The 26,462-nt window shown below is 33.0% G+C and overlaps 1 protein-coding gene across 8 annotated transcripts in view; it reads left to right on the top strand.

Moving 5' to 3' along the window:
• POT1 (protection of telomeres 1) overlaps positions 1–26,462 on the top strand; it is an 80,503-nt gene that overhangs the window by 18,596 nt on the left and 35,445 nt on the right. For all 8 annotated transcript variants that reach the window (XM_041728038.1, XM_041728041.1, XM_041728039.1 and 5 more), the window contains 4 exons: positions 6,486–6,599; positions 7,387–7,434; positions 9,555–9,669; positions 24,905–25,035. In XM_041728038.1, coding sequence (XP_041583972.1) covers positions 6,486–6,599; positions 7,387–7,434; positions 9,555–9,669; positions 24,905–25,035 — 408 coding nt within the window. The remainder of the gene's footprint in view (positions 1–6,485; positions 6,600–7,386; positions 7,435–9,554; positions 9,670–24,904; positions 25,036–26,462) is intronic.

Raw genomic sequence — 26,462 nt, 5'->3', positions numbered from 1 at the left:
TCACTGCGGAGGGTTCCTAAAGGCTCAAATGATAAACGTGTAGAAGCATTACATAATCTGTAAAATTCCCTACAAATATACTATTCTAAGTATTGTTATAGAACTTGTAGTAAGTGGATATACTACTCTATCTCCACAGCTGTATTCTTTTCCTGCCTCAGGAAGATAGTGTGGACTTAGATTAGATCTTGTAAATAATTTGGTTTAGATCTTCTTCTTCTTTTTCTTCTTTCTTTCTTTCTTTCTTTCTTTCTTTCTTTCTTTCTTTCTTTCTTCTTTCTTTCTTTCTTTCTTTCTTTCATTCATTCATTCATTTATGATAGTCACACAGAGAGAGAGAGAGAGGCAGAGACACAGGCAGAGGGAGAAGCAGGCTCCATGCACCGGGAGCCTGACGTGGGACTCCATCCCAGGTCTCCAGGATCGCGCCCTGGGCCAAAGGCAGGCGCCAAACCGCTGCGCCACCCAGGGATCCCAGAAGATCTTCTTGCTTGGTCTTGGTTTTAAAAAAAAACATTCAAGTGGTATAGAAGGGTGTAACCAGAAAAGTGGAAGCTGCCCCTTTCCCTCAGAAGCCACACATAGCCTAGTCCCTTTATTGGATAAAATCACTGCTATATTTCTTTTCCTTGCATTTTTCCAGCTTTTATGTATGTGTGTGCATCTATATATACTTCCATATGTATGTATGTATCTATGTATGCATGTAGGTAAGCTCATATGCACATTTTCCATCATATGACAATACTACTCATGCTTTGTAAATTGCTTCATTTTACAGCATATTTTGCACATCTTAAGAAGGGTTTTATTTTTTTTAAAGATTTTATTTATTCATGAGAGATACAGAGAGAGAGAGAGAGAGAGAGAGAGGGAGGGAGGGAGGGAGGGAGGCAGAGACAGGCAGAGGGGAGAAGCAGGCTCCATGCAGGGAGCCTGATGTGAGACTCAATCCCGGGTCCCCAGGATCAGGCCCTGGGCTGAAGGCGGCACTAAACTGCTGAGCCACCCGGGCTGCCCAAGAAAAAGGTTTTAAAAATAAATACATGGTATTAAATATTAGTGATGTTTATATTTTAAATACATTTTTATCTTTTCCCTTTAAGATTCTTATATAAAATTCTTATTTGGAAAAAAAATAAAAGGATTACAATACAGTGAATTACCAAAACATGTGGAGTGCATCTATAAAACATGCACAATATATGAGATATTAATATTTTACCTACTGCCATATGAAAGGTGTTTTCTGCATTTGAAATATATTTTAAATAGGTATTCATTAAAACAGAATAGCACTACTCTGGCTAATTAGTACTTGTCAGGTAACAGAGAATGTTAATAATGGGAAGTCAAAGTTTTTCCTTTTTAAAAATATAATGGTAAAAGACTGAGGTCACAATTTACTTTAAAATCTTTCTGGGTTTAAAATCCATGAATGCTGATCATAGGGGAGGTCTAATTAGTCTATTTTTTTAGGGTTTATAGAAGTAAAGTTAATTATTGAAAATCAGAGGTAAAACTTTTTATATAAGAGAATGGATTTTCTTTTTTTAAAAAATATTTTATTATTTATTCGAGAGAGAGAGAGAGAGGCAGAGACACAGGCAGAGGGAGAAGCAGGCTCCACGCAGGGAGCCCAATGTGGGACTTGATCCCGGGTCTCCAGGATCACATCCTGGGCTGAAGGCGGTGCTAAACTGCTGGGCCACATGGGCTGCCCAAGAATGGATTTTCTAATTCAATTCTTAAATCTTTTTTATTTGTGACTGGCTTATTCCCTTAAGGTTAGCTCCACATTTGATTACAAAAAATAAATAAAATCCTAACATTAAAATGAATTTTAATAAAATTTTAATCCTTGCTTTGCTAGACTTGCAGAAATACACATGCTGTAATTGAACCTCTCTATGAGATACATTTTTCAGTTTTAGCTTTCCTTTAAAGGGAGATTTAACATTTACTATATGGACATACAATATGGGGAAAGACTTTTTCAAGGTTTTTGAAAGTTTAAAAAAGCATTTTATCACAAAACCATCAGAATTATAGATGTTTATTAATACATTGTTTTCCCTTCCTGTGAGATTTAGTTTGAGAGGTGATGTAGAATAATGCCTGTCTTGGAAGTTAGGAGATCTTTATTCTTGTCTTGATCTACAACTAGTTAGTTGAATGTGACCTTACACTGTTCATTTACCCTCTCTCATCCTTATTTTCTTATGTGAAAAATGAAATTGTTTGATTACATGATCTCTGAAGTCCTGTTTTCAGTTTTGAAATGCTAAGATTCTATGAAGTAAGTTTTGTAGTACTTGTACAGTTTATTTAAGATTTAATGAAGGCATTATATATATATTGTATGATTCACATATTTGGTTATTTGTTTAGTTGTCCAAACACTTGTTGAATGTTTTTGGTCTTCTGTGTTGGATATCAGATACTTCTTAACTGAATAAGAGAGTGTGATGGACCTTGCCATCATTGGACAATGTTCAATGGAACAGAGGGTATTAAATGGCTGTTATTTAATTAATTATTATATCCATATGTGATATGACTAAGATTGAGTAGTAGAATGAGAAAAGTAGCAGAAAGAATGAGGATGGGTACTGGGACAGTGAATTAGTAAAAGAGAACAACATACACGAAGGCCCTGATTGAAGAACCTGGAATGCTAAAAAATTATAGAGAGGCAGGATTCCTGACAGTGTCACACAGTAGGTGGCTGGTGAGATGGTGGACATCAGATCGTATAGTGATTTCAAGATTTTAGATTTTATGCTAATATTACCTATAATACCTCTAGTTAAGTTCTTGATATTATAAGACCGAATAGATGTTAATATTCATAAAATACTTTTTTTATAATGGAAAAACATTTTCTATCAATCTCTACATTACCAATGACATCAGATTCCTGGCTTCTTCCTGTCCTCTTTCGCTCTTTAACAGTGTTTTAAAATATGATAACAAGACTTGCAAGACTTGTTTTAAAATATGATAACAAGACTTTAACATGCCTGTTAAAGTGAGGTGTTTCCCTTTTTGGATTATCAATTTTTTTCATGTTTTCTGAGTCCTTTTCCTGCTTACTAAAAGTGTAACAACTTGAGAATTGTGGATGCACTATCAATTAAAAATTAGCAAGTTAATACACTAATATTTGTAGTTTACATTTTTCTTAGTCACATATTGATTTTTTTCTTATTCCCTCACTGATTGTATTCTACACTGTGAGATATTAGCATGTAAAAATCATATTTGTTAATATGCAAATAAGTTATCTGGTCTTTTTTTTTCTTTTTAGGTTTATTGTTAATTTTTAAGAACACTTTTTTTGTTTTGTTTTAATATTTTTTTTTTTATTCATGAGAGACACAGAGAAAGAGAGGCAGAGATACAGCCAGAGGGAGAAGCAGGCTCTATACAGGGAGCCCTACATGGGACTGGATCCTGGGTCTCCAGGATCACGCCCTGGGCTGAAGGCGGTGCTAAACCACTGAGCCACCTGGGCTGCCCAAGAACACTTGTTTATGTTAAAAAAGACCAATACGGTTTTCAATGATATTTCTCTGAAACTGGTTTGCGGCAGAAATATTCCTGTTGGCTAAACCAAAAATTAAATTGTTTAATGACAAAGTTTCATTTCTTCTAAAAAACACTGTGAAAGTGTAGGTTGGACACAAAAGGAAAATGACCCAATACTGATATCTGAGTATCCTGAGTTCAAAGATTTAAGATATACCAAATGTGTCAATTTTTTTTAGAACTTTCATACACAGATATTAATAAAGCCTTATCACTTTCAGTAATGTGGTGTTCTTCTCAGGCTGGTTTCCTAATACTTTTTTTCAGCAGATTGAGATAAATACCTGTTCTGTATATCAGAATGCAGTCTTAGCACTGAATTGTGTCATTCCTGTTCTTATTTGAATGGCTTCAGTATGCTCTGTTCAGAAGCTTAGAACTTAGAACAATGCATATTAAATCACATTTTCAACTCAGTCTAATGAGTGTTTATACAGACTAATACTGCTTATTAAATGTTTATCTTATCCTCTGTGCATTTGAATTAATTTAAAAACTATTATGATTTGTAAATTCATGGGAACTAGATTCTAAGAGCCATTCATTTTTCGCCTCTCCTGTTTAGAGATGTATTTTATTTTCCAGTATTAATTTATTCTACATATTTGTTGAGCACTGACTATGAACAGAGGCCCCTTCCAGTCACTTGTATGTGGTATAAAGATAGATAAGACATTTTTGGTCCTAGGGATCTTACAGACTTTCAAGAGCATTAAAAACATTAAGAAGCATTTTTCACACAAGGGAAAAATATTAAAATACTACAAAGAAGAGTTCAGAGGAAGGAAGAATTATTTTTTCTCAGAGAGAGCAATCTAAATAGACCTCATAAGAAAGAAGCATTTACAGTCCAGGTTTTAAGATAGATTGGATCAGATATATGCAAAAGAGAAAAATGATACTGTTAGCAAGGGCTCAGAATAAGCAAAAAATGTATGTGGAAAAGCACTAGGCATATAAGAGAATCTGATCTGTAAAGTATTGAATAGATGTATATGGTAGTAAGACAGGCCAGGTTGATTGGGATGGAATCACTGAGAGCCTTTAATGCAATTTATAGATGTGTATTCAAATATAAGTTCAGGTTTATAAATATAATAAACACAATAGTTTTCTTAAATATATTTGGTATTTCTATATTGTTGAATTTGTGTTGGAGAAAAAGTTTTACTGTAACCTTCTACTGAATTGTATTGCTAGTGTTATGTTAGAATCAGACTTTTGAAATTTTTTTTCCTTATGAATGCTGATGTCCTGCTTTTAGTGATCTTTTCTATTTAAAATGTTTTCTCCATCATAAAATAAATACTTATTATTTAGATTATACAGAAAAATAGAAAAATGTTCATCTCTATGACTAACCACCTGTATTTTGTGTATTTCTTTCCATATAATATTTAAGACATTTTTAAGTAAAATAGAAAATAACATGAGATAGGTTATTTTTTTGTGTGCTTTTAAGAGGATTTATAACTGATAAACCATTGACTACCTTACTTCTGTTTATCTTCCTGTGTTAATTTGATTAAACAACTTTAAATCTTTGACTAAAATCTCAAGTTTTCATTTAAATCAGAATTTTTAGTCTGAGGTAAGTTGAAAGCATTGTGTATTTTTCAGTTTATAAGAGTAATTTATTCCAGAGGCGATCTTACTGTTTATTTTATTCCCCCTTAAAACTGCCTAAAAACATGGTAAAAACATAGAGAATATTCAGTGAGAAGGAATATTGTCTCCCGTTTATCTTTGAAGAGTTGTGGTTATTTAGCATTATCAGCACAGACACAATTATGTTTGCAGTCTCCCATAAAGAAAGAAAAAAAAATGCAGAAATTTGCAGAGCTAAAATTTCTGGATAGGGCTAGAGATTTTAGAAAGGCGATGTAAGATCCGTATTTTGTTCACAGTTTGTTAACAAAAGGCCCACTTTGTGCCAAACCTTATAAATACAGAGCAGAATAAGACATGACCCCTGTTGTTAAGGTGTTTACAGTCTTTTTTAATGGATCTAAACAGAGAATTCCAGGCATTGACACCAGACCCTTCCTTCCTTGTATGTGCAAAGCAGAAGTCAATAATGCAGAAGACTTCCATTTGATAGGAAGTAAGATTATTGAAGGAAGCTGCCTTAAAGCCCAGGAATTTTTATGCATCTTAAGATTTTGGTGTTAAAATTAGAAGAATAGGGTAATAATTTCATATATGTTATATATATCACATGTTATGTATGTAGAGTGCAGCAAGACAAGATTTTGTGAATGCATATGATCCAGTATTTGGAGAATGAGATTTAACGAAAGAATGAGAGAAGCAGGAATAAATGGAGACTGGCTTCTTATTATTATAAACCTAAGTAGAAAGACAATTTTTTTCTTATTAGTATGTAAATGGAAATTTCTTATTTATGTCTCATAGCCTGGATTTATATGCACATATATTAGCTTTGTGACAATATGGAGTTTTTATACTAATGACATGTCTTTCTCACTGTAGTCTGTCAACTGTGACATTTAGTTTCATTTAAATTTCATTCTTAATACTATTGAATCATCTGTTATGTCTCCATTGTTTATTTCTGCAAACCTATTCATATAAATGGAGATAAACATTGATTTTTGAACTCCAACTAAATAAATAAAATTTTTTGAGTGATTTAATGTTTTCCTGGTTCATGACATGACACATTATACCTGTCTAGGACTACATTGTTGATACCTTTTAGAGGAAGGAGGAGTCTCAATCTTATGTTCAGGAAGCATTAAACAAATTTAGGGTAACCAGTTTTCCATTTTGTAGAATTACTCCTGTTTTTAAATAATAATAAAAATAAGAATTTATATGATATTCAGAATTACAAATATTTTGATGATTTAAAACCACTTTTTCCTATGTAGGACACCATTGCAGTGGCTGGATTTGCTGTCTTGTCAGCATCTTCATCTACAAGCAGAGATGGTAAACACTGTTTATTTTTGAAAGCATTTGAAGACTTCAAATCAACTGTTTATGTAAGTATGTAACTTTTAGTCCAATCATATGGTTTTAATGAGTTAAGGGGATGGAATAGGAGTAGTGTTTCTGTAAAGCTGCAGATAAACTAGTCTGACTGAATTATTTTAATTAAATATTTTAAGTTTAAAACATAATTCTTTTTTTGGCTTTATGTTTAGAATGACTCCAGGTAAAAAAGATCCCTCACAGATAATTATTTACTAACAGAATTTTTAAAAGATCCCTTAAAGATAATTATTAATGGAATTTTTAGACCTGATCTTATTCTTTGCACTTAAACCAGCAGTCTCTTTTGATGGTCTACTTGATTTCACTTTAAATTGATTAAGTGCCCATTATTACATAAAATTGATTTCCTTCTATTTTATTCTTTATAAAGATGTTCATTCTCTGCCTCTGTCTTAACCCCTTCCCCCACAGCCCCTGTGTGTGTGTGTCTGTGTGTGTGCACATGCGCACATGTGGAGACTACTTGTTTGGTCTAGGCTGTCAGACAAGTAAAGTTGGGCTAAGCCATGTGTTTCTAAGACCACTTTCTGCCTGTTTTTCTGTGGTATCTGAAAGGGCATTATATGTGGTGGGGATGGTCCTGTGATATTAAATTTATGGGTTAGACTAAAATTTAACTTAGACAACTTTAAACATGTCAGTCTTAATTTGTAAGCCATACTTCTATGCCATTCTCTTGAATTTGAATATTCAAATTGTTTAGGTGCAATTAAAGGTCTGTAATCACAGTGGAGGTTGTTTATATAAAAGTTAATGCTCTTTATTTGTTTTCAGGTTTATGTTAAATCTGTAAGAGATTTTTCGGCAGAATCAATGTCTTTGGTAAGATGATAATTTTAATTGGAAATATGCACACACGCACACACGTAAAGATACACACATGTATGTACATACATATATATTTGATCCACTTTATAGACTCATTTTAAAATACTATCAATACAATGGGAAAACAAAGTCTCTACCTTTTTTATATCTAAAAATGTTAAATTTGAGTCATATGTTTACCTAGTAATTAAAACCTGGTTGTTCTATTGCCTGGAATATCTGCTGATATTTTGTATAAGTTATATATCAAGAAAATTAAAAGGGAAAAAAGTTTTAATTGTGTGAAGATACTGGGATTAGTACTATATTTAAACATCTAGCAGATACTTTTGTTTCTTCATCAACTATATTTATAAACATTATCATGTGCCAGATTGTGATTTGACAAATTATTTGATCCTAAGAAGTTTATTATATTTGTGATACATTTTTCTTTTTTTAATCTTTTTTCAATATTTTTTAAGATTTTGTTATAGTGATAGGAAGGTTCCCATTTTTATAGGTGAGCTACATGTAACTGAGTGGAATTGGAAAAAGGTAATATATATGATGAAGTTTAATATAAAGTTTATCTTCTGCCTATATTCTTTTTTTTTTTTTTTAAGATTTTATTTATTTATTCCTGAGAGACACAGAAACAGAGACATAGAGGGCATTTGAGAGCAGGCTCTTCAAAGGGAGCGTGATGTGGGACTGGATCCCAGGCTCTAGGATCACACCCTGAGCCAAAGGCAGATGCTCAACCACTGAGCCACCCAGGCATCCTCCTTCTGCCTATATTCTTAACCCTTTTGTTTCTAATGGACAGAGTCCAGGAACTTTGTTTTAGTTAACAGTGACTATGGGATATTGATTTTAAATTCTGAATAATACTGTATGGTAGTATAATTCATGTTTGTCTAGAGAAACTGTAACCAATAAAAGGATTGATAAACTTTTTAAAAGCATGAATTAGCCCCAGGTATTAGTTTTTCTCAAAATTTTCTTAGATTCTCAGCTTCAAATATTTGATACATCTATGAAGCTGTATTTAAGGAAGAAGTAAACAAAGCCTATGAAATTGGCAAAAATGTCTTTTCAGAGAGCCCAGGGGGTATTCTGAACTATTAGAATATAACGTAAATGCTGTGCACATATATACTGGGTTATTTACATGGAAAGTCAAATTAGAATCAAGAAGTTGTTTGTTGTTCATCTACATGGAATACCATAATAGTTAGTGTCATTGAACTGTGCTTTCCTGCCCCATTTACCTATACATTAGAGAGATAACTATAATATCTTGGATCTAGTTATTTTGTCAGTTGATCACACATCTTTCTTTTCTGTCCCATAATGCTGACCATTATTTTTCTTTCATCATTTATGAGCTACAACTTTTTATATCAAGGATTGATGAGATTTCTAAGCCCTACTTTTCTTGCATTTGAACTAAAGGATCAGACTCCTTGAAAAAGCCAATTAACTCATTTTGGTTTGATTTTTGAAATTTTAGCTCATAGTGTGGTAGGTAGTAACCTTATTTTCGATGTGGATGGGATGGATGGGTATTGGGGCCAGATGTCTAAACCCTTTTAAGGTCTATTTGACTAATATGAGACATGTCCTTATAAGTCACTTTCCCCTTTCTTTCCAAACTTATGTACAATAATTTCAGAAAACTTTTCTATTTTTACCATTTTTAGTGTCTTTATACCATTTATAATCAAAACCTGGCTTTTTAGGCCTAAGTAAAATCTTTTTTTTTTTTTTTTTTTTTTAGTAAAATCTTTATAGTAATATAGGAAAAAAAAAAAAAGAAATATATACCACAAATTTTGAAGTGGTGTTACTTAAGGTTAAAATCCAGAACCAAAATCTCTTAAATTGCATTTCTTAGAATTGTATACAAATTATAGTATTTATAATCAAAATCCTTTCTCAGAAAAACTGGTTTGTATAGTAACCTTTATAGGTTGTGTATTTCCTTTTTTTTCAGGCTACAGCCTCTTTTGAGACACTTAACAGGGGAAAAAATGCAATTAGATTGATTATTAATTTAAAAATTTAATCATAACATTATTCTAAAATCTAAATACTAGGTATTGATATATTCGCTGGCTTCTCTTTCTTAGGTTCCAACAACACACTATATATATACACCCCTGAATCAACTTAAGGGTGGCACAGTCGTCAATGTCTATGGTGTTGTGAAGTTCTTTAAGCCTCCATATCTAAGCAAAGGAACTGGTAGGTATTAAAATTGGTAAAGATTTTAATGGGCTGGAACTGATTTATTGGTTTCAGAAACGTACTCCTTCAATACTGTAAATCTTAAAGGCTCAATTTTGATTAATTAATTAAATTTTTTAGAAACTTTGTTTTAGAAAGAGAGAGAGTGCATGCATGCATGCATGCATGGTTGCCTGTGAGTGGGGAGAGGAGGTTGCAGAGAGAGATTCCTCAAGTAGACTCCCTGCTGAGCACAGAGCACAAGGAAGGGCTCTATCCCAGGACCCAGAAATCATGACCTGAGCTGAAAGTCAGTTAGCCATGTAACTGACTGAGCCACCCAGATGCCCCTCAATTCTGATTTATAATTGTCAAACAATGCTGATGCATGTTTTTTGACCATTTTCATTTATAAAGTAAGTATGGTCTTTATATTCCAAAGACTAAATTAAGGAAGGGTTGCTAAACTGCAACATGACAGCCTGTGAAAATATGAAATAGGCTAGAAAAGGTTAATATATAGACAAATAGAGAATAATACTATAACAGTGATCTATAAATCGCTTTTACTTCTGGTATAGAACTTTAAAATGACTAAAGTATAAAAAATATCTGAACACATGTTAATGAATACACAATATAAAGATACAAATTATAACAACATCAAGTGTGTATGAGGAGTAGGAGTATAGTTTTTGTATAATGTTTATCAGCGTAAAATAAGTTGTTATAACTTTACGTAAACTCCATGGTAGACCAAAGAAAATACAAATACCTACAGAATATATATGGAAGGAAATGAGAAAGGAATCAGAGTATGTCACTACATAAAGAAAATCGACAAAATATGAAGAACAAAACTGCTAAAAGACAGAAAACAGTTAACCAAGTGGCAGTAGTACTTTCCGATCAATAACGACTTCAAATGTAGAAAAATTAGGGATGCCTGCGTGGCTCAGCAGTTGAGCATCTGCCTTTGGCTAAGGGCGTGATCCCAGGGTCCTGGGATCAAGTTCCGCATTGGGCTCCCTGCAGGGAGCCTGCTTCTCCCTCTGCCTGTGTTTCTGCCTCTCTCTCTGTCTCTCATGAATAAATAAATAAAATCTTTAAAAAAAAAAAAAAAAAGAAAGAAAAAATTAAACCTCAGTCAAAAGGCATAGTACTTTGGCTTTTTTAAAGGTAATTAATATATAACATACTAATTCTATATAATAATGCCAGCTTTTAAACAGACTGATGTGGAAAAGAATCAGAACACAGGAATTTCAGTTTTCTGATAGTAAATAATCCATATAACTTTACTTTGGTTTAATTCAGTTCAACTAAATTTAATAGTTACTAATCTATTTAATCTGACCTGAAACAAGGTTTGTAAAAGGCACCATTATGTATGTATCATCGGGAAAAGCTCTGCCAATTAAGTTATGCTTCACTGTAAATTTTAAGATGTAGCCATGTTTTAGATATGTTAACGCAAAACAGTGTTGTTGGTGAAATACTGTCTTTATCTGTTACATGCCAGCTGCTGTGGTTCCTGCTAGAAACACAACTCAATGTTCTCATTGAGTTCATATTTTAAAAAATATTTTATTAAATTATACATATGCAAATTTTGTTATTGAGTGAACTTGAAATGTACTCTTCAGTGCGGGATGAGAAGAACATCTTATTTTCATGTGGTCAGAGGATTTTGTTAATGCAGAATATAAAGACTTACTCTATGAAAGTGACTGCATGAAAACTAAGAAATCCAGAGAAATTTGAAATAGGTGGTAACTAAGTCTGGAGGTTGCAGAGGGATGTTCTATTAAAATTTCTGTTTTAGCAGAAAGGGAATGTTAAACAGGTTGAAGCAGAGAAGTTATTGTTTAAGTATTTATTTCTCAAATGTTTTCATTTGACTTTACTTTCTCCCACAGTCTACATTCCCCACTCCATAATACTGTTCAAAATACACTTGAATATTTACCTTGGTGGTTTGTTTTCATCATCAGGTTTACTCCTCTCTGAATCTTAACATTCTGTGAATTTACTGTAAAGGTGTGATCACTAACTATATGATCCTCTTCCAGTTGCGAGTGTTACCTGGTAGCTCTAATTGGCTGCTGAATTTAGGAATAAACTACATTACTGCCAATTATGTCTGTCTGACTTGATAGAAGATAAAATTTAAAAACTTTTCACACTTGATATGTTGCTAATTCTTGTCACTGTAAGGTTTTACTAAATCAACAAATGTATTCAAAAATAACATGTTAGTAATATAGAATAAATTGATAGCTGGTTTTTTTTTTTTTTTTTTTTTTTTTAAGATTTATTTATTCACGAAAGAAAGAGAGAGAGAGGCAGAGACACAGGCAGAGGGAGAAGCAGGTTCCATGCAGGGAGCCTGATGTGGGACTCGATTCCGGGTCTCCAGGATCAGGCCCTGGGCTGAAGGTGGCGCTAAACCACTGAGCCACCTGGGCTCCCCGATAGCTGATTTTAAAACATTGATGACTCAGTATTAATTTTAAGCTGTTATTAGACAGCATAATTATGTTTTCTTCTGACAGTGTTACTAAATCATGTGTATATAATGAAAGCCTTGGGGAACTGTAATATTTATTATATATTCATATGTATTTTATATCTCTATCAGATATGTTTAGTTGGATCCAGTCCCTTAATAAAAAAATTCATGAGTAGTAATAAACCATCTGTTATTACAATGATAATATGTTTCTCTATTTTTTCTGAGATACTAAATTAAAATGAATGTCATAAATTTTATCACAACATATTCATTGAAACTCTGAAGTATATTTTAAAATATAGTGAGATGTCTTTACTACTAGCAAGATGGTAAATTTTAAAATTATCTGTTACATAACTTTAGTTATACTTTTTATTTCTATTGATAGAACTCATCCTTCAACATGCTGTCAGAGAGTCAGACAAATAACACTTTTTGTGTTGAGGAAAGGATCAACTTCATTAGTGTTACCACTGAGATGTACCAGAACAAATGTACAGGAACAATCCACAGCTGTGCCTTTTTTATATTACATTTTAAAGCAATATTATTTTGCAAATATGAGACCACCATCTTAAATATTACATCCAGATGTACATAAGTAATTATGTGGAGGAAGATTACCTTTATGCAGCTCAAATTTAGGTAAATGGAAAAAAGTTTCTTCTCTTATATATATCATTAGCTGGAATTTTTCATTAAAATTTGTTTTATAAATGTTAAATTCAGTGCTACTGAGGCTACTGGTATACTCTAGCACTTGTATTTATTGACTAAAATTTTTCTTAAAGACTTTTCTCTCCACAGTAATAGTGATTGCATATGACCTGTAGCATGCTGCCGTCTCACTTCTGGTAGCAAATGCTTTATTTCCCAAGCTTTATATTCAGTCTTGGAGAAGCTGTAGCTTTTTATTCTTGCAGAAGTCTATCAGTCCCGTTGTTTAAAGGAAATAGATAGTTACATTCTTACTCATTTGTGATAAGATTCATCATGAAAACTGAGAATTTCTCAAAGATTATGGAAACAACATTTATTAAAAGATCATTGTATCATCAAAATTGATTTTTGATAATGATTCATCCGGGGTACATAATATGTCCTCTTTTATATAGGAAGACAAGGTCATTGCTGCCTTCTTAGGATTTTGAGATTTTATAGCATTTATTTTTGAAAGCCTCACATTTACTTTTGCTTCAGAGAGCTGGTTAGACTGGTGTATAAGCTTTTTGCCTTACACAGATACCATTGATCATATTTTCTTTAGATAATGCCTATGAAAAGTTTAATTTTACTTTGTCTCAGATTTTAAGAAATAGCCTACAGTTTCTTTAAGCTTGAGACACATTTACTCTGTCCTTATTGTCTGTTCTTGGTAAGTAAAGATAAATGTATGCAGGCCATAAAACACTTGCAGACTTAATAGTATGTGGCTCATACTTGCTGTTATTAATATCATAATGCCTGCTCGCTCTTGAAGCAAACGGGAGTAGAGGTGCTTACTTTTCTAATATTTGAGTGTGGAAGAAGGGAGAGGATAGCCAAAATACTTGATATATCATTTTTTGACTGTCCACGTCTCCCCCCATTTTTTTTTTCCTTTCCTCAAATTTTGGGGCCCTATAGGTCTCAGCCACGTTATGTGGCACATCACCTGTGGGTCCCTAGTCTTATCTCAGGAATGCTTTATGTTCTGAAATTATTTGGTTTCCATACTTGTCTCCCATTAAGATTCTCCATTTTGGGAAAGCAGTTTGATTAAACTTGAACAGTTCTGGATGTTAGAGTATTTCTAGAAGCAGATCGTTTGTTGTTCATTATCATGAAAGGATATCTATTTTAGCCACGAACTGAGCATTATAATAAAATTTCTTAGAGCAGTATCCAAACATTGGACTTCTGAGAGCCCCTATTTTGTTTTCTTTTAGTTCTTGGAGTAGGATGCTAGGATATAGGGCCCTCCCTAGGAGTTTTTCTTTTCCTGTCTATATAACATCCCATCTAACACTAGAATGCTATTTTTGGCTGTGTAAAAATATATTCACTTAGGAGAATGATTTGGCTGTGTAAAAATATATTCACTTAGGAGAATGATTTGGCTGTGTAAAAATATATTCACTTAGGAGAATGATTTGGCTGTGTAAAAATATATTCACTTAGGAGAATGATTTGACATTTATACATTAATATACATAGCTTTCTTGTTTGAATATTTCATTTTGCACGGGTAATATTAGTTGCATATTAAATGATTATGTAGTGTCTTACAATTTTTTAAAGTGTAACAAACTCCATATTAAAATGGTAAAAAAAGAGAACTCATTAATTACTGAACAATTCATAACTCATTGGCGTTCCATAAGATCCATGACACTTCTGATTCATCAAAGAGAGATTAAAGCATCTACTATAATGTAAAATTACATGTATATTAAAATATATTTTTTAATATTTTAAAATTGATAATGCATCTTTGGAAGTTTGCTTTGATTTTTTGTTTGGGTTATTTTGGGTTTTTTTTTAAGATTTTATTTAAGTTCAAGTTAGTTAATATATAGTGTGTATTATTAGTTTTGGGGATAGAATTTAGTGATTCATCAAGTTTAATATAACACCCAGTGTTCAAGTACCTTCCTTAATGCCCATCACCAGTTTCCCCATCTTCCCACCCTCCGTCCCTCCAGCAACCCTCAGTTTGTTCTCTGTAGCTACGAGTTTCTTATGGTTTGCCTCTCTGTTTTTTTTTTCCTTCTTTCCTCTATGTTCATCTGTTTTGCTTCTTAAATTTTACATATGAGCGAAATCATATGGTATTTGTCTTTCTGACTGACTTATTTTGCTCAGCATAGTACTCTCTAGCTCTATCCACATCCTTGCAAATGGCAAGACTCCATTCTTTTGAGGGCTGAATAATGTTTCTGTGTGTGTGTGTGTGTGTGTGTGTGTCTGTGTGTGTCTGTGTGTCTGTGTGTCTGTGTGTGTGTGTCTGTTGCTTCTTTCTCCATTCATCAGTTGATGGACATTTGGGCTTTTTCCATAATTTAGTTATTGAGTTCTCACCAACAGTATAAGAGGGTTCCACTTTCTCTGCATCCTCCCCAACATCTATTGTTTCCTGACTTGTTAATTTTAGTCATCCTGACTGGTAGGAGATGGTATCTCATTGTGGTTTTGATTTGTATTTCTCTGATGCCAAGTGATGTGGAGCATTTTTTCATGTGTCTGTTGGCCATCTGTACGTCTTCTTTGGAAAAAATGTGTGTTTATGTCTTCTGCCCATTATTTTTCATTTTTTGGGTGTGGAGTTTGATAAGTTCTTTATAAATTTTAGATACTAATCCTTTATCTGATATGTCATTTGCAAATATCTTCTGCCATTCCATAGGTTGCCTTTTAGTTTTGTTGGTTGTTTCCTTTGCTGTGCAGAAACTTTTTATCTTGATGAAGTTTCCCAATAGTTCAGTTTTGCTTTTGTTTCCCTTGCCTCTGGAGACATGTCTAGTAAGAAGTTCCTGGGGGTGAGGTCACAGAGGTTGCTGCCTGTGTTCTCCTCTAGGATTTTGATGGACTCCTGTCTCACATTTCAGTTTTTCATCCATTTTAAATTTATTTTTGTGTATGTGTAAGAAAGTGAGCCATATTTCATTCTGTCTGGTTTTCCCAACACCATATGTTAAAGGGACTTTTTTTTCTGTTGGATATTTTTTTTCTTTCTTTGTTGAAGACTAGTTGACCATAGAGGTGAGGGTCCATTTCTGGGTTTCTGTTCTATTCCAGTCATCTTTGTGTCTGTTTTTGTGCCAGAACCATACAGTCTTGATGATTACAGCTTTGTAATAGAGGTTGAAGTCTGGAATTTTGCATCTTTGGAAGTTTTAACCCTTTAGCAGTCCTTTATCCTTAAGAAAATGTGATGATAGTTAATGTTATAGAGCTTGCTGCACAGGATGCACATACGTGCCTAAAGACTTAAACATACCAAAAGTTCGTGCCCCACCCTGTGAACACCAGACTGCAAAGTACTAATCTATGGTATGTATATATGTAATCTGAATATTCAGTTAATATCAAAGCCACACATACATTTTTGGTTTAATGTGTGGTTTTTAAAATAAATAAATATATAGAGTTTTTTTTTTCATTCACTCATTTATTCATTTATTCAATAAGTATTAAGTACTTTCTATATGCCAGGTGTTATATTAGATGTAGGAAACTCAAAGATATATGTCATTGTTTCTATTCTCAAGAAATAGTTAAGACAGACTATGATACAATGAATATATTTATTTGTGATTTCACTTTGTTTTTAGTCTTTCCTCAATTTATAAGACTCCACTTTTATTTGTCCACTTATTGTCAGCTATGTAAGATAGACTTTTCATTGTAAAACGCACTGTCCTTTTGAGTTTATTAAAGTTGAATAAAAAAAAGTTGAACAATAGCTTTACCTATTCTAAAGGCTGGAGGTTGTGGATTAGGTAGGCATGGAGTTTTCCATTTACCAAGAGCTAAAAAATTATGTCTAGTTGACTCAGGTAAGAGTGTTCGGCTATATTTCAGGAATGGAAAGCACCTAGGGGTGCATGGTTAATCATCATGTGTCTCCTTAAGGCTTTGGAGAGATGAGCTAAGCCTCTCTTCATTATTATTTCCTTCTTTTTTGTCCATGCCAGTAAGAAGTTGATTTCCACTTAGAAAATGAAGGTGGAGAAAGATCTTCCTTCCCCTGTCACTGAACCTTTGTATTACTTTGGTTGCTTACATTCAGGAATGACTGTGATGACGCTTGAGATCTCCATCTGGCTTTATATCCATATCCTAGGATTGACTCTGTATTTTATGACCTTTTCCTCTAAGAAATTATTTACCTGCTAATTTAGAGAATTACCCTTAGGTTTCATTAGTTTATAATTTCAATTACTTTAATGGATCATAAAAATCAGTACTGTTTCCTCATTCTTTCTTAAAACTTATGTGCTTTTATTCATTCAATTAAAAAATTTCTTTGCTAGTCTCGTATGGCATTGTATTGGACTTTAGTAGTTGTCGATGGTGATAAAGTGATAGACTCTCAGAGAGTTTATCATGAGGGAGATGAGGAAGACCTACATTTAATCAACTAGCTAAGGCACAGTTGTATACTATAACTACAGAAACAAGCAGAGTGCTTTGGGAGTGAGAATGGAGAGATTAATGCTAACAGGGGAAGGACTTCTAAGAGATACTGCATTTGAGCTAAACTTTTGAGGATAAATTGGATTTTGATAGATGAGGAAGAATAGGCTAACATTCCAGATTTTGGAATTGCAACAAAAGTTGAGATTTTTATAATGAAAATGTGAACTTTTTAATTTCAAAAGCTAACTGCTGGAGAAGTTGACTTAGCTATAATTTTAAGCAATGAAATGTCTGCAGGATATTGATGCATAATTTTATGCTCTTGAAGCAGTCTTTTTCAGAGATCATTATTAAAGACTTCTGATACTTTGTGGTGTACACTTTGTTTATATTCTAGACCATAATTTTAAAGTATTTTTATATTTAATTTATAGTTTCTATATATGGTAAAACTGATTTTCTAATATCTATGTAATCAGTAACTTTATATGATAGAACTGTAATATAGTTAGCAGTTGGTCTTTGAAAGATGATGTACTCAGAATTATTACAGATAAAATGTTTTAAGCAGCTATCAATGGAATGGCTTGCTACATTACTTCTCAGGTCAAATGTATTCTAATATTTAGGTTCACAAAAATTACTTTCAGGTTACAAATTGCTTTGATTTCCATTTGCATTTTTAAGGTCCTCTCTTTCAGTGGACTGCTTTTCCTCCACTTTACACATTACTGATGTAGAAAATCAAAATATATTCTATCAGTTTGGTTGACTTTTTTCAGCTATTTCTGGAAGCTTCTCATATATTAATGATAATCTCTTTTTTGTCATAAGTGTTTAGATGCTTTTCTAGCATTTTAGTGCTGATGGTTTTTGAAATACAAGTGTTTAACATACCTTTGGAGTCATAATTTTGTTTGGAAAGGTTTACCCATTCATTACAAGATCTGAAAAATATTAGTCTGTATTTTCTTAAAATTCTTTTATATTTTTAAAAACATATTGTATATACTACCTGGAATTTTGTTTTGTATGTAGTATGAAATAATCTTTTTGTTGTTAACTCACTTATTTGAAAATCGTTTATTAAATCATGTGATGTAAAAGTCATACCTGTATATAAAGATCTATGGAGCAACACTTAACAGAGAGCCTGAGATGAATTTTCTTCTTCCTGTATGTGACCCTGTGATAGTTCTCCTTTGTTAAGAGGAGGCCTATTCAGATGTAGTCCAATTTTTAATCATTAGGCAGAGTATTTGCTACAATCTCCACATGAGCTTTTTGGAGATAATGGGTTGATAAAATTCTTTATCTCAATTTTAATTTTTCATATAATAATACAGTCTTATTGTTAATCTCAGGCTTTTTAGTTTATCATTTTAGTATTTTTTAAGAGTTGCAGGAATATGTTGCATGTATATGCAATATTCATACTAATTTGCTTTCTGGCTCTATACCCTTTTGGACACTTCACATATATAGTGTCATATAACATGGTCTTTTTGCTTCTGGCTTATTTCACTTTAACATAATGATTTTGAGGTTTATTCATGTAGCATGTATCAAAATGTATAGTCATGGTATAGCATGTGTTCATGTTTATTGCTGAATATCAATATACTTTTATAGTTATTTAACAAATTATTCTAATTGTGTTGTCTTTCTTACCTTCAATACAAACTCTGTGAAGATAGAGATCATTGCTTAGTATAAATCCTTAAATCTAGGAATACCATCTACTGTGATTGCTTAGTATGTGGAGTAAAATGTTAAATCCAGACATAATTCCAGAATAACATTTATGAAGTCACAGAATATTAGCCTACATACCTGTCCTGTGTGTGTGTTGTTGTTTTTTTTTTTTAAGATTTATTTATTTTAGAGAGAATGCAAGTATGAGTGAGGGGAGTGACAGAGGGAGAGATCTTAAGCAGACTTCCCTCGGAATGTGGAGCAAGACACAGGGCTTGATCTCATGACTCATGAGATCATACATGACTGGAGCCAAAATCACAAGTCGGACATTTAACTGACCGAGCCACGCATGCGCCCTTCTAATTTGTGTTTAATCTGTATATATACTAATATATATGTTCGTGTATACATCTCTAGCATAATATTTATGCTTTCTTTCCTGCCTTTCATTACTTTTTTCTTTTGTTTTTTTTAAAGATTTTATTTATTCATTCATGAGAGACATAGGCAGAGGGAGAAGCAGGCTCCCCTCAAGGAGCCCAATGCAGGACTTGATCCCGGACCCCAGGATCACACTCTGCACTGAAGGCAGATGCTTAACCACTGAACCATCCAGGCATCCCTCATTACTTTTTTCAGTATGATTAAAACCTGAGGAGAAATTTACCTAATTTTACACCAGCATAATAAAAGGAATGCTACTATATGTAGTAAAGTTTTCTTATAAAATTAGTAAGATAATATTGCCTTGATTCAGTGAGTTGCCTTCATAACTTTAGTTGGGTGTTTCAGTAATAAACTTATATACAAATGGAAATTTATTGAAATGCTGATTGGTTTATAGACAGTGCTGTAATAGATAAAAAAGGAGGTGAAACAACTTTTGTGGAGGAATTTTTTGTGGATTGTATAATTTATACATGCATGCTTCTTTGATTAGATGAATTACCAGCTTTCCCTTACAGTAAAACTCCAAGGCAATTTACACTTAATCATGCTGATGAAATTAGGTGAATTACTCAAGATTGCGGAATATAGGACTTAATTTATCATTTGTTATCTTTTCTAGATTTGTATGAGATTACATGAGGAGTTAATCTAAATGCTTTGTCAGCAGTTTACATATGAAGTTTTATTAAAGCATTAAAGTCAAGACTTTAATCAAGTTTATATATTTTAAAATGTATTTAAAGTAATTTATGTTTATTTTTATATTACATTAGCACCTAAATGTACTATTTAGGTAGGTAAGGTAAAAATACTGATTTATGAAAGCTCTTTCTACTCTTCCTAATTTTCCTACTGGTGTTTGCTATCAAGAAAATGGACTATTATCTTTTAGCTTTGAAACTTCATTGTTAAAATATGAAGTTGTTTGTAATTTCACAAGTTATTTTTCCTCCATTTGGGAATGAGTTAAAAATGAGGCATGGGGAAAGTAAGTATATTTATTATTTTATGTAGTCATTTTTGATGGACTGTTTATTTGGTAAGACATTTCACTTCCTTGAAGCAGTAAAACATTTAGCAGTTTACCTTGTTAGTATTTGTTAAGATGAGTAGCTTAGTTTCTGGTCATGAATCATATTAGTTGAAAGAACCTGAAAGCTATTTAATATTTCATTTAGATTGTTATTTGTTTTTGTTATTGAGAGTGAATTATTGGACAAGATTTTTTTTAAGATTTTATTTATTTTAGAGCATGCACATGCATGAGCAGGGGGAGAGGAGCAGAGGGAGAGAATGCCAAGCAGTGCCAATGACAGTTTTTTTGTTTTGTTTTAATGCCACTTGTTTTCCTGAATCTGAATTTTTATTTCCTTCTTTCTTTGTTAATAAAATCTTATTATACAAAAGGATTTGAACACAGGTGGGTCTGTTTGGTTTAAACTTGATAGAAGTCATGGATGATGCTTTCAAAGGAGAAAATATAAGCCAAGAGAAAAAGAGTAAGGAACAGGGACTTATTAGCATATGATAGCTCACATATGTGGTGTGCAAATATGCTCCATCTAAGGATATGCCATTTTCATCTACATAGAGTCACTTACATGAAAACATACAAATGTGGAGATTTCAGGCCTTGCAGTCACATCCCGAAGCAGCTGGGGAGTGCCCTCTTCTGCATAAATCTGTACCAGCACATGGAGCCATCCCATTTACCGACTCAGTTCTGAGCACATACTTACCCACTTGGCAGATACATACCGGCTGTGTGTATCTTTAGGCATCCCCTGAGGCTACTGTTGTCTCTCGGTGATCCATTCTCACTTCAACTCTGAACCTGACAAAGACCCTAACCGTCCTAACTCTGAACCTGACACAGATACTTCTGGGGGTGGGGAGGGGGTGGAAGGGCCCAGAGAAGGAATGTGTACATTGCAAGTAGCACATATGTCCCTCTTTCTGATGGTTTATATGAAAAGGCCAGAATGTAGATGCATGTATGTGTGCAGCCATGACTGCTACTCTCTTGGACTCAGTAAAGTTCCTCTGGAAAGATCTTCAGGTTGTCAATATTCCTATTTGAAAAAGGGGCACCTTTTTTCTAATTTATAGAAAGGCACTGCAAAAGCTAGTAAAGGCCCTGTAGATAGTAGGAGTATTTTCAGTGTCCCCTGGCATCCTTTGCTGTCCATTGAGTCATTTTTTGGAAAGCTGACACTTTTCTTAGGAAAAACAAAATAGTTTTCGATATTTTGAAATTCAGATTAAACCTTTTTTTTTAAAGCCAAAATCCCAGTATGATTTTTTTTCACTTATTCTTTAATATTATATATGTGCTACAGGACTCAACTGTGTCACTTCACCTTAACTAAGATTTAAATTTAGCTATTATTATTTATGTCTGCTAAATTTGCAGTTTTGTTTTTGTGTTGTAGCCCCAATTTATAAGAGTGGCTCATTTCGAGCCATATAAAGTAAGAAGAATAATAAAGGATTACTAAAACTTAAAATAACATTATGAATATAAGTAGTAAATAGTTCTCCAGTACAAATATGATGTGTAAGTTTGCACATTCTGTTACAAATGAATCTGCAATATGTAATTTTGCAGAAGCTATCAAGACACAAAAATATGAAAAAGTCAAGTTTGACGATGCATACCTGAATTGGATTTTGATAGACTAGTAATTTCTTTGCCCTGTGTTTTGTTTGTCATGAAATTTTATGAAACTGAAAACCTTCAGAGCATTTGTGTTTTATTCAAAGCATTTATTTGTACTTTGAACAAATTTCAGTAGAATTTTCAGTAGAATCTAAAGTGTGGCTGTCTTTGCATTTAGCTTTTGATTTCATCTAATCAGGGTGAAGGGACTGCTCTGTCAATTTTTCTCAGTGACTATCTGCAAAAACTTCTCATTTCTTAATTCTTAACAGTGTTTACATAAAGCTAAAGAAGAAACTCGAAGATAGTGTCTCCAAACTTCTTTATCTTCTTTTTACAATACTTGAGCAATCCAGTGCACTAGTGATGCTTCATTTTACTCTTGTATCTGTCTTCTAAGCAAGGTTTCATTTTTTCATTTTAAAAATCAATTTAGTCCTTTACTACATAGATAGGAATAATGACGAAATAATTACTAGGGTAATGAAATAGCAAAATATTTCAAGATACAGGAATACAGATGATTAAGATCCCATAATTCATCTTAGATTTATACAAGGGTGCAAGAAAGCCATATGATAACTGGGGAAAAAAAAGGCTGTGTGTTTGATTCTATTAAAAATAAGTAAAATTGGGCAGCCCGGGTGGGTCAGCGGTTAAGCCCCGTCTTCAGCCCAAAGTGTGATCCTGGAGACCCAGGATTGAGTCCCACATCAGGCTTCCTGCATGGAGCCTGCTTTTCCCTCTGCCTTTCTCTCTCTCTCTCTCTCTCTCTCTCTCTCTCTCTGGTCTTTCATGAATAAATAAATAAAATCTTTTAAAAAGATAAATAAAATTGACCTTTGATATTTTATAAGACTGCTAAGAGAAAAAAATGTCATGAAACAATATTCCTCACAAAGAGAGCAACTGAAAAAAAACTTCAGAATATAAATTTGGGTCCAGTAGACTCTGCTGATGTATTAAGAATGAGAATGTAATATATTTTACTTTTTGAAGATGCTTATCAAGGTTTTGATTTTATTTTTAAGGTTGTTTTTTTTTTAAATTCTCTTAGTTTCCCTTTCCTCATAGAATCAGATTTCTTTTCCTCCCTCCTTCCTTAACTCTCTCCTTGCCCTTCTTCCTCCCTGTCCCTCCCATTCCTTTTCCCTGTCCCTTCACTCCTGCTCTCTTCTCCACTCTTCCCCTCTCTTTCCATTGTCCATCAGTCCTTTTTTCCTTCCTACCTTTCTTCCCTCCTTCCTACCTTTCTTCCCTCCTTCCTTCTAATTTTGCTCTATATCTGGTAATTGTTTATCATCTTTATATTTAAAACTAGGTATGGTTTATTTTAGGTTATAAACATTTGTCTTGTTTGCTTTTTATGTAAGTACTTTGTTTTTCCATACTGTTTTGATTACTACAGCTTTGTAATACATCTTGAAGTCTGAGACTGTGATACCTCCAGCTTTGTTCTTTTTCATGATTGCTTTTCTGTTTTGATTTTCTCCTTGAATGGGAAATTTGATAAAGATAGGGCATGTTAACTGACATTGTCACTGTTGGGTGGGTGGAAAGAGCTGCCCAACTGGCTCTGGGCTCCCTAATGTGTTAATGAGGAGGGATTCATTTTGGGTGGTAGCACCCACACTGGAAGCCTTAGCACTTCCGTTATTCAGTGAAATATTCTTGGAAAACAGCCTGTATTCATGGAAGTGGTAGGTTTAAATACTCTGCCTCCCAACCTGAAATCATTTTCCTGGGCAATACAGATCATGATGGGTGGTTATTGCAACAGTTGTTCTGTGTGTAATCTTTTAATCAACCTTGATTTTGACTCTACTTTTCACTGCCACCCTTAATCTCAGTGGCTCCCATCTTTAGTGTAACCACTTTATACTGTCTTCTGGGTTGTCTCCTCTGTTGATTTTATTCCTAACTCTTTATTTTCCTTTCTTGAAACATGTTGCTATCTTCTCTCCTGCTCCTTCACTCTCCTCTCCTCTCTTCCTTCACTGTTGTGGGTTTAGGCTTTTCTGTCTCGATACTATAATTACTAGGGTACTAGGGAGTACTGGAAGTGAACACATTTTCTCAGTGTGCAACTTTCTGGAACATGCATATCAATCATATTACTGCAATTAATGCAATTAATTACTGCATTAATGCAATCATATTACTACCACTAGTATTTGAAATTTTCATTTTCATAGCAGCCCAACTATTAAATTTTTTTGCCAGCTAAAGTGTGTTTCTTTTTCTAATGTGTAATCTTCTATAAGAAATTAGCAAATTCTCATTTTTTTTTTGAGTTTGATGTTAATATAATTTTCTATGAATTGTTGATTACTTTGAATTACATAGTTACTGTGAAGTCCTGGGTCTTATAAGCAGTTTTCATAGGATCTTTATGCAGTACATTGAGTCTTTAGCACATTTGCTTCAAATATCTCCTAGTCTTTTCTTTTCACCCTAATTTTAATTGTTTATCAGTTATTTTTATTTGAACATGTTTATCTGCTTCATGATTTCTAAACTTTGAAATAATAAAAAAAAGTTACTGCCTCCCCAGACAATTTATATTAATTAGGACTTTTATTTTTGTTTTACCAAACTTTCTAAAATTAATTTCTGTGGAATACTTTTACAGAATAATTTGGCAGGGCATTTTAAGAGCCAAGAAACTGTCTCTGTGTTTTGATCCTGTTCTCAGAAAGCTTAATTAAAAGGAGGGATAAGAATTTGTTTGGTGTCTTGAATTCAACTATATTGTTATTTTGTCAAATGGTTTGAAATACTAAACGATAAAATATTTTTGTGTTTTCCAGATTATTGCTCGGTTGTAACAATTGTGGACCAGACAAATGTAAAGCTAACCTGCATGCTCTTTAGTGGAAATTATGAAGCCCTTCCAATAATTTATAAAAATGGAGATATTGTTCGCTTTCACAGGCTGAAGGTATAGTTCATACTATCTAGAACTTATCTGTTTGAAGAGAACTCTATTTTTTCACTAATACTAGTTAGCACTAATTATGTGGTTACTGTGGTAGAACATGACATCAAGCATTTCAAGAGATAAGAAGAAATGTAAATAATACCAGACTTCAAATAATTAATATTAGGAAGCCTTTTCATTTGGACAAATTCCCTGCCCTCTTTCTACCGAAAGTGTGTTAGATGCCAAGATTAAGACTAGTTGCATTGTCTTCTCACTTCTGAGTATAGATTGATACTTTTAGAGGTTTTCCATGTAGAACTGGGTTAAAAAAACAAACATATACATATACACACACACACACATACATATATACATGTATGTATATAAACAACAATTGAGAAGTTCTATTTTCCCTGTTTGTTGTATTAATTCAAGTACAGTGAAAGCATTGAGAAGTATAAAATCAGTAAGTTCATCATCTTTTATGAAAAATGTATTAAAGCATGAACAGATACTTTGGTACTTTTAAAATTATGCTAGCTGTCAAACAATTATATGTAAGAAAACCTTTAATATGAAGGTAGAACTATTAAATAGTATGTAATTTAAAAAGAAATTACTTTAATATTTTCAGGTTTAGGTTTTAAGCATTTTAATCCCTTCATCTTTTCCTCTTGTTACATGGGTTTCCATGAAGCTCTTTCATTATCTTGGTTGTCTTTTTTTTTTTTTTTTTTTGTAATGCTTCAGTTTATCTGTGTCTCTCATGGTCAGTGCGATGCTCATAAGCGAGCAAAATATTCTGGAAGTGTTCTCTTCTTGGCTTTGGTGGGAATTACCTTTCTTAATCTCTTATGTCTTTCCTCGAGAATAGGAGAACAGTAGAGAATATTTGTGAAAAGTTAAAAAAGAAATAGAAGTATTGTCTTGTAGCACTATATTTCAGGTTTATCCCAACTTCAAAAAATAACTTATTTCCTACACACACTTTTTTCAGACAGTACACTCTTCCCTACTAATGTTTTTAGTTGTTATTGCTATTAATTGAAGTAGAATATACATCTCAGTTCTATTTGTTCTAAAGAGAATAGACTCTAGGTTTTGTTTTCTAATGTCTGGCTTATGCTTGTGTGATTCAACCATATTACTGCATATAGTTTCACTTTGTTCATTTTCATTGGTAAGTGGTATTCCATTGTGTGAATGCATCAGAATTTATATAATCTGTGGGACATTCAGTAAGTATGAGGATATTATGCTGCTTATAAATAGTCTAATACATGGTTTTTACTGAATATATATGTTAATATTAATTTTATTTATTAATGGAAAATTTGCTGGGATAGACTAAATAGATTAGCTATATCATGTTTACTTGAAGATCAATAGAAGTTATCTGCTCTGAAGAATAAGGATAAATAAAAGATTGACAGAGCCTTAGGGAC

The sequence above is a fragment of the Vulpes lagopus genome, chromosome 13 (assembly GCF_018345385.1).
Source record: "Vulpes lagopus strain Blue_001 chromosome 13, ASM1834538v1, whole genome shotgun sequence".
Classification (NCBI taxonomy): Eukaryota; Metazoa; Chordata; class Mammalia; order Carnivora; family Canidae; genus Vulpes; species Vulpes lagopus.
This window is presented reverse-complemented; position numbering and strand designations above follow the sequence as displayed.